General features: G+C 42.3%; 1 protein-coding gene across 1 annotated transcript; it reads right to left on the bottom strand.

The window, feature by feature from the left end:
• Positions 1–473: 473 nt before the first annotated feature.
• Positions 474–6,046, bottom strand: Drice (Death related ICE-like caspase). The gene is made up of 2 exons (XM_077440847.1): positions 5,510–6,046; positions 474–962 (listed from the first exon to the last, which is right to left on the bottom strand). Exons 1-2 carry the CDS (start codon positions 5,939–5,941, stop codon positions 594–596), a joined length of 801 nt encoding a protein of 266 aa, XP_077296973.1. The 5' UTR covers positions 5,942–6,046; the 3' UTR covers positions 474–593.
• Between the last annotated feature and the right edge of the window lie 3,102 nt (positions 6,047–9,148).

Genomic DNA, 9,148 nt, shown 5'->3' with positions numbered 1-9,148 from the left:
ACTCGATTCATAATCGGCCTCGTGTCGACTGTCATCGTGACAGTTCACATCGAAAACGGGGCCCAATCCCAAAAGCGAGAATTTGGTAAATCAAATTCAAATTATCAGCCGACTGTGCATGCTTGTGTAATTTGATCGAAAATCAGCTGAAAAATTGAGTACAATTTACAATACTCTATCTGATATGAAAGTTTCGGAAGTGGGCCTGTCTTAGATGTCGTTGTGATCAAAAAAATACGGTTAGATGCATTAAAAGTTAGTCACAACGTTTACAAATTTTAACCGATCCGTCTCGACTGAGAATTAATTTCATCGATCGTCATGTCGGAAGTGTTGTAACTTAATCGGTCAAAAATGAACAGTCGAAGAAGGCTCGGTCATATCAGTTTAATTATTATAATTGTCATTTATAAGTTGCATTCCCGTATTTCTCAGATCACACCTCGGTGCGGAGACAAATTATCGCTAGCTAAGAATAAAATAGGCACCTTAGACAAATTTGAGCACGACTTAATACATTCGCTATATAAAATTGTGCAAAAAGTAGTGACTAGCGCCACAATTGAAATTAGAATAAATCGGCGTAGACTCGTCTACGTTTTATGACCGAAGATGAGCATGCGCGTCAGCATGGAGCTGAAGCAGGAAATTTGCTTCTGCTGGTGCATGACGGGACAGTCGGGCGTGTTGGACTCGTAGTTGAGCGCCACCTTCTGGTTGACGAAAGTCAGCAGAGTGAGGATGTCCCTGGTGGTGCCGTGGGCTTTCAACTCTTCGACGAGGGCCTGGATGAACCACGATCCCCTGGTAGTGTTGCGCCAAGAGAAGTAACCGGGCACGGTGGAGTAGGCTATGAGGAAGTCGGCGTGAACCGGAATCTTGTAATCGGCCGAGTGCTGACCGTCAGTCTCAGTACGGTCACGGAGCTTCACTCCGGGATCCAACTCCTCTCCTTGGCAGGCCTGGAATAGATTTGAGAAACAGTTAAATTTCACACATTCATATTTCGTAATTGTTCATACATATATGTGAAACCAATCCATTTATTTTAAAGGCAAGATAAGAATGCATATTATCCCCAATGATCTTCAATCTATAATTTGAAAAAATATTTGAAACACTGACAGGAGCTGAAGAGGAGATAAGGAGAAGTAACCAGTTCTGTTTAATAACCTGTAAAGACAGAAGCTGAGGAGGAGAAGTAAACATTCTTGTTTAATAAGCTGTAAAGACAGGAGCTGAGGAGGAGAAGTAAACAGTCTTGTTTAATAACCTGCGGTATACAGATGCAAACATCCAGAGACATATAAGCTCACTTTAGAGGTCAACGAAGTCAACCAATAAAGCCCTCTACATGAGGTCACCACTCCCCCAACGAATATTATTAGAAACCAAGAGAACGTTGGAGAACGAGGCGGTTGTCCAGCGGTGCTACTTTAGCATGCGATCTACCTTTGAATCGCAGTCGACTATTTTTTTTTATTTATTTGTATCGTAGCAACAACCTGTTTGTTATAATTTTTGTATTTTCCTGCTGCCCCATAATGTTGTCGAAGCATTTCTATCAAAATATCGTCAGCAGCGAAGAAAATACCGACCCTAACAACCTTATCTTAAATGAATAGGGCCAACCCTAACCTAACCTAACCTAACCTGACCCTTAAATAAATAGATGTTGGCTGCTAAGATATATTTTTTATTAAGTTTTATTTCATCAATATTTTCACAAAAAAAAAAAACATATCTTAACAGCCAACACCTATTTATTTAAGGGGCAGGTTAGGTTAAGTTAGGGTTGTCCCTATTCATTTAAGATTAGGTTGTTAGGGTCGGTATTATTCAGTTTCACTGTCACATGCGAGAACCGAGACCATATACTAAAGTAAAAACGTGAAGGTAAACCGCATACTAAAGTAGATATGTGAAGGTAGACCGCATACTAAAATGGCACCTGTCCAGCAATATAGCATTAGAACACCCTGAGACATACCAACTCTTGGATCTCACTATTCAAGGAAAGATATGTGGAAGGGGAGGCCCCGGAAGAAGGACGCCCTGGCTGAAAAACCCGAGGCAATGGTTCAACCAAAATACTAATGCACTGATCCGGGCTGTGGCCGACAAAGTCATCATTGGAAATATGATCAACAACCGTTGACGGATTTAATATACTACCAATTGTGATTTTGACTTATTTAATATTAACAGTGTTACTACATTGATGTGAAACGTGGACTCTGAAGACCGGAATGATCAGCCGCATCGAAGCTTTTCAGATGTGGGTCTACAGACGTATGCTGAAGATCCCGTAGACCAAAAAAATATCAAATGAATCTGTCCTCGGCACGATAGGGAGAGGCAGAGAACTCGTTTCTGTCATCAAGTGCAGAAAGATGGAGTAGCTCGGATATATAATACGAGGTCCAAAATACGAATTTCTCCGTTTGATAACCGCGGGAAAAATAGAAGGTAAAAAATGGATTGGCAGGAAAAAGTTGTCTAGGCTTCGAAACATGCGCATATGGACCGATTTGAGCGCCGAAGAGCTGTTCCGAGCCGCTGAAGACCGGTGCGGATATCTTCAAATAATCGAAGGAGTAGTCGCCAACGTCCGGATGCGGACAGGGCATTCAGAAGTTAGTGACCGCGAAGTTTCTTATCAAACATTGTAAAATTTCAAACGAAAGAACATATTTTATTCTTTTTTTTTTATTATTAGCTTCCTAATAGTTTTCTTTATACATCTGCGCTAAACTAAACATATGTGATCATCGCTATTTCCCAGAATCTGGACGAGCGTGAGACATCGCGTTCCTGCGACCGTTATAATTGGTTTTGATGATTATCTCCAGGCTAAGTGCAAGTAGGCTAAACAAAGGAGACCACCGAATTGGCTTTGTACCGGCACCCGGTCCCTTCTCAGAACTGACAGCGCATAGCGTGGGACCGAGTGCCTTGAAACGTGAGAATACATATCCTGGTATGTGACTATAACAATAGGTGAAGTAACCGGACGTCGAAGATGCAAGGAGCAGGGACCTGTCTTTAATAAACGGCGATATCAAGAGGCATTCTGGACGGAGCACTAGCTGTGCGTGCATCTCCTTAAACACCAATAAATGCTGTGAAGCGACTTTGGCCTTTTACTTGGATCCTCCACCCACCGCCAGGCGACAGTACTATTTTATTGTGATTTTTTATTTTCAATGTTTAACTGTTTGCCTGCGGCCCTCTTCTATGGAAGTCTGTAGTGCGGCTGTCTTCCATAGAATTTCTGAACTTTGCACGGGATTTTGAGCCTTATATGCGCCTATTTCAATTGTTTTAAGGTTCAAAATTGGTCGAATATACTACTGAGAGTTGAATGGCATCTATTCAATTTGCTTAAATTTCATACATACCAGTCAAAATCAGTTTTTTTATGGAGCCATACTGAAACCTCGTTTATGTGACGTCACGTCTGTTGAACAATGGCGACGATACGTTTCAATTGTATGAAGAATGATTATTTGACAATTAATTCAAAACTACGACATATATTATGTATTTTATTGTTTAAAATAATACGTTATGTGTTAATTAACATATCTGGTCACTTGAGTAAATATTAAAATCTGTATTTAAGATCGAAAACTCGATTGCCAAATTCGCGAAAAATGTGCCGTGTACAGAGCTCGTTCGTTGTATTTATTGCCGTGGGCAAAGGGTTAAATTTTTCTATTTCTCTCACCTATATGCGAAAATTTGTCAAATGGTTCATCAACGGCCCCCTGCATCATGGGGATCTAATAATGAATAAAGCATCGTTTAGAGCTTTCGAAAAGTTCGCGGAATGCTTTGGGAAGCTGTGTTCCACTGGATGCTACTACTCCACTTGATTGCATAAGCATTTATGAGTTCATTTTTATTTATTTATTATTATTGTTTTTATTCTGTGAATGTGTGTGTGTGTGCATGTTTGCACACGTATAAACATGCATACATGTATGTTTACTTGAAGTGTGTGTGCATTCGCATGGCACATTTCAGGTATTGTTTCCTAACGCATGCGCGCTTTATGTGTTCATGCGTTGTTGTTTATTTTGTACTTGGTTATGTACAGTGTGGTTTTTTTTAATAGAACAGTGATGTGCGGTTGTTCTTGTGCGATATTCATGAACAACCGTCTCGTTCTCCGACGAAAGGGTCTCTTGAATATCGCACAAGACTAAATGGTTCATCATCTAATAATTCCTAAATAAAAAAAAATAATATAATGGATTAGTCAGTGAGTTGTGTTATCGGCTACCGATTGCTTATCTAATGGTGCGTACGCACCAAGCCAACGAATGGCCCACAGGCCAACTTTTAAAACCAGTAGCGTACAAAATATCGAAATAAAAATTAAATTTAAAAATTGAAATTAAATATCAAAATTAAAACTATTATTATTATATTAAAATTAAATTCAAGTATAAAAAAATTAAATTATAATCATTATATTAAATTTAAAATAAAATATTGAAAGTTAAAACAGAACATGCACAATTTAAATAAATTTTCGAGATTGACCTAAAATTAGATCATCAACAATCACATACAGGTAATCCTCGACTTTTGTTTGTCGAAGATGTTTTGACTTACGAAGATACGCACTAAGATCGAAAAAAAAAATCAAAGAATTATTATTTTTACTTCCCCGTAATGCGCAGTTACTGAGAATATATCATGTATTAGTATGGGTGATCCAACGATTTTTGCTAACCCCCGGGGTGTTGTTGGTCACATCAAACGGATTTTTTTATTCTTCAATTGTTTCTCTCATCGAAATAAATCATTTCAGAGGTAAATTTTATCGGATAATGTCTTCAATTGTTTCTCTCATCGAAATAAATCAAATAATTAAATCCATCTCAGAGGTAAAATTTATCGGATAATGTGTGATTATTAATTTTATTTCGACGAACGAAAAAAAAAACAACCCTTTGACAAATCACCGACATTTTTTTTGTTAAATATTTCATTCGACGGCGAAACAGTAGTGTATCGTGACGACTTATAAGAAACAATAACAAGGTTTTTTTCGCTCGTAATTATAATATTTCTCTGGTTGTAATGCGTATCGTCGTAATTCAAAACATTAGCTTAATTTTGATATTTAATTTCAATTTTTTTATTTCGATATTTTGTACGCTGCTGGTTTTAAAAGTTGGCCCAAAATCGTCGTTGGTTTGGTGCGTATGGACCTTTAGACTGTATTCGTTGGGGGGGGGGGGGGGGGGGTGGTCTCATGTAGAGGGCTTTAAGGGTAAAATTCCTCGAACTTTAAAGCGGGCTTAGTAAATGGTTCATCATCTAATAATTCCTAAATAAAAAAAAAAAGAATATAATGGATTAGTCAGTGAGTTGTGTTATCGGCTACCAATGATTGCTTATCGAATACACGGGTTTAGTGTTTGAATGTTTGGACGGTAGACAACAAAGCAATCGATAATGAGAGGAATTGTGTATTGTGTATTGGGTCCAATACCTGAATGAAGAAGAGCTTGGGCTTGCCGGCGAGCGTGGGGCACCTGTCGGCTGTGAAGCTATGCCACAGCTGGTCGGGCTTGTAGTGGGTGTCGTAGGCGTGCAGGCGGCCCAGCTCGCCGTGGGAGAGAACCACCACGATCATGCAGTCGAAGGCCGAGTGGTCGGCTGCGGCCATCATGGCGATGTAGTCGCGCACCCCCGAGAAGGGCAGGTCGCGCTTCACGGTGACGGCGAAGCCCAGCGAGCGCAGGGTCTTGTCGAGCGCGTCGCAGTCCACGTTGGTGCCGAGGCGCTGCTTGAGCGCGGGGCTGGCGAACGTCTCGTGGTTGAAGATGAGCGCCATGCCGCGCTTGGGGTGGCGCATGTTGTAGTGCATGGCGCAGCGCATCGCCGGCGACAGCCCCACCCCGCCGCCCCCGCCCCTGCCCATGGCCCCCACGGCCTCCGTACCCCTCGCGTCCACCTCCTCACCCCCCCCACCCGCTCCCTCCACATTCCCGTTCGCGCACGAGCACCCCGCACACTCGGCCCCCGGCGTCATCTTTTCACTCTTCAGGTATCGGTGCTCGTGCTCGTGCTCGTGCTCGTGCTGCTCCGTACCCTGGTCCCCACGGTCCAAAACACAATAGTGACTGATAGACGAATGCGGCACTCACGCCATGCACGCTCGCCACTGTGACGGCGACTGTTGTGCTATTTGCCTACCCACTTGTAGCGCGCTGCCAACCTGCGCGCTCTTTGTTTGATTACACGTCGCCGCCAATGGTAGTGGGACTATTCGTCACATTGCGGTGGTCACAAAGTCAATTTTTGCCACTCGAGTACTCGTCAGTATGATAGTTACGTACGCCGCGGATTGAGCGAATTGCACTTAGACCAACGGATATCTGTTATCGGATTAACTAAATTCATGCACTTACTTCCAAAGATTATATCTGGACTCTGAGTGCATTTAGGCTAAAAAACAATGACCGTTATTAGTTATTTACTAAGCCCGCTTTAAAGGTCACGGAATTTGACCCTTAAAGCCCTCAACATGAGGCCACCCCCCCCCCCCCCGACGAATACAGTCCAAGAGACCCTTTCGTCGGAGAACGAGACGGTTGTTCATGAATATCGCACAAGAACAACCGCACATCACTGTTCTAATAAAAAAAACCACACTGTACATAACCAAGTACAAAATTAACAACAACGCATGAACACATAAAGCGCGCATGCGGTAGGAAACAAAACCTGAGATGTGCCGTGCGAATGCACGCACACCTCAAGTAAACATACATGTACGCATGATTATGCGTGCATAAGCACGCAAGCACACACACACACATATATGTATATACACACACACACACACACACACATAAACCACAAATACATACACTCACCTAAAAAGCAAACGCACACTCACACACACACACATTCACAGAATATAATATAAAAAAAAATAATAATAATAAATCAACACATAATGCTTTTGCAATTAAGTGGAGTAATAGCATCCAGGGGAACACAGCTTCCCAAAGCATTCCGCGAACTTTTCGAAAGCTCTAAACGATGCTTTACTCATTATTAGATCCCCATGATGTAGGGGGCCAATGAGAGAACCCCTGACGCTGTCCAGTTATTTTATTAGTTATTATTATTAGTTATTACTGTTATTAGTTATTTCTCAGAATCGGTACGGGAAGACCCAATGTCGTGGAAATACATATCCGAATACGTGACTATACAACAGGTAGACAGATTAGGCGCCCTGAGAGATCTACCCTTTATAAGGCGGTACGTAGGCGATATCATGTCATTCTGGACTGAGCATTGACAGTACGTATATCTCCTGAATCATCAATAAATGCTGTGAAACGACTGTTGGCCTTTTACTTGGATCCTCCACCCACCGGTACGCAACAGTATGATAGTTATAGTGAGTATGATGGACTTTTCGGCTGCCAGATGTTCCGTTATAGAGATTTTAGTGACTTTGTGACGAGTAATCACCGAACCGTCGCCAATAAACATAAATCAGCAGTAGCGGCTCGTGGAATTCATAATGGGAGGGGGGCTGCAGAGATTAATCAGGCTGTAGTGACTCGTTAACCAAACCGGTGGTCGAATGAAAACAAAAATAGCATGCATATGTACCAGTGGCGGCTCGTGAGAATTCATAGAGGGGGGGCGCTGCAGAGATTTATCAGGCTGTAGTAGCTCGTTGACCATACCGGTGATCAAATGCAGACAAAAATATCGATTATGTTCGGAGCTAGCCACCTCACTCTGCCTTTGGCTGTCATAAATACAACACGTGCATTAACATGCCAGTCGTCTCATTCGTTCATCCCCCATGGTACTATGCTGGGAGGCTGCAGCCCTGCAGCCCATATGGACGGCAAAAATAGTATGCATTTTTACTATTCTGGGAGGGCTGTAGCCCTGCAGCCCATATAGACGAGCCGCCACTGATATGTACTATAATGGGTAATTGGATTTGTGGAAATCCCAATGCACTAACAACTGGAGATTAAAACAATTAATAAATTAACAAGTGCCAACGCACCACGCACTCACTCTACTTGACCACGTGTGCACACAGCTGCAAACCACACCTGTGACCAACTCGCTTACGCCAAAAGCGTATAAACGGGAGTTTTAACAAGAAAACTTCAGTCAACATCCCGCTTCTGACCAGCCACTACTACACTACGCTGACCTGGAGGATCAACCAGCAAATGAGTCAGAGACCTTCTGAACATAGCCGAATGCTGAGCCAGAAACACTCTACAATATCCAGAGACATCTGAACATAGCCGACTGCCGAGCCAGCAACACTCTGCCACATCCAGAGACGCCTGAACATAGCCAAATGCCGAGCCAACCACCCTACAATGGAAGAACGTTTGCAACTCAGCCGGATCCAGAGCAACGACACATTACAAGATCCAGCAGCCAATAGCCGTCTCGAGAAGACTACGATTCCAGCCGCTTCGAGAAACTTCAAAAACATATTTATACACTTGTATATTCAAACAATAAAATACTTTGCCCAAACAAACAGCAGTAATAACTACTAAAAGACAAGACGAACCCGTCTATAAACCCATGGCGGACTGGTGGTGAAGAACACCTTCACAACTAGATCAGTCCCCATAGATCAGTCCACATTGCGATGGTCACTAAGACAATTTTAGCTATGAAAACCGCGAATGCGGAATATTTGGCACTCGAGTTTTCGTTAGTATTGAAGAGTATTCAGAGGTAAGTGGAGTCAGGTCGAGGTACAAGAAAACACGCAGGCAGGTTCCAAGTATTTATTAGCTGCTCGTCAAGTGGAGGCCAGGATCCGAATGCCACCGATTGAGAACATACCATACTTCCATCCAGTGGCGGCTCGTCCATACGTACTGCGGTACTGCAGCACCCCCAAGGAATTTGAGAAAAATTTAATATTATTATATACATAAATGTATGTACATTATATGAAAATATCAATATTATTTAAGCGTGCATTAGGCTCGCCCACACACCGATACACCCAATAATGATTATACATCGTGGTAATAATATCAGAAAGTGAGGCATCGTTTATGATTTTATGCAGTACGGTTTTCGATGGAATATGCCGAGTGGGCGAAGGAGGGGC

This window comes from Arctopsyche grandis, chromosome 11 (assembly GCF_051622035.1).
Source record: "Arctopsyche grandis isolate Sample6627 chromosome 11, ASM5162203v2, whole genome shotgun sequence".
In the NCBI taxonomy this organism is placed as follows: Eukaryota; Metazoa; Arthropoda; class Insecta; order Trichoptera; family Hydropsychidae; genus Arctopsyche; species Arctopsyche grandis.
Note: the sequence above shows the minus strand (reverse complement) of the source record. Positions and strands in the feature narration are given on the sequence as shown.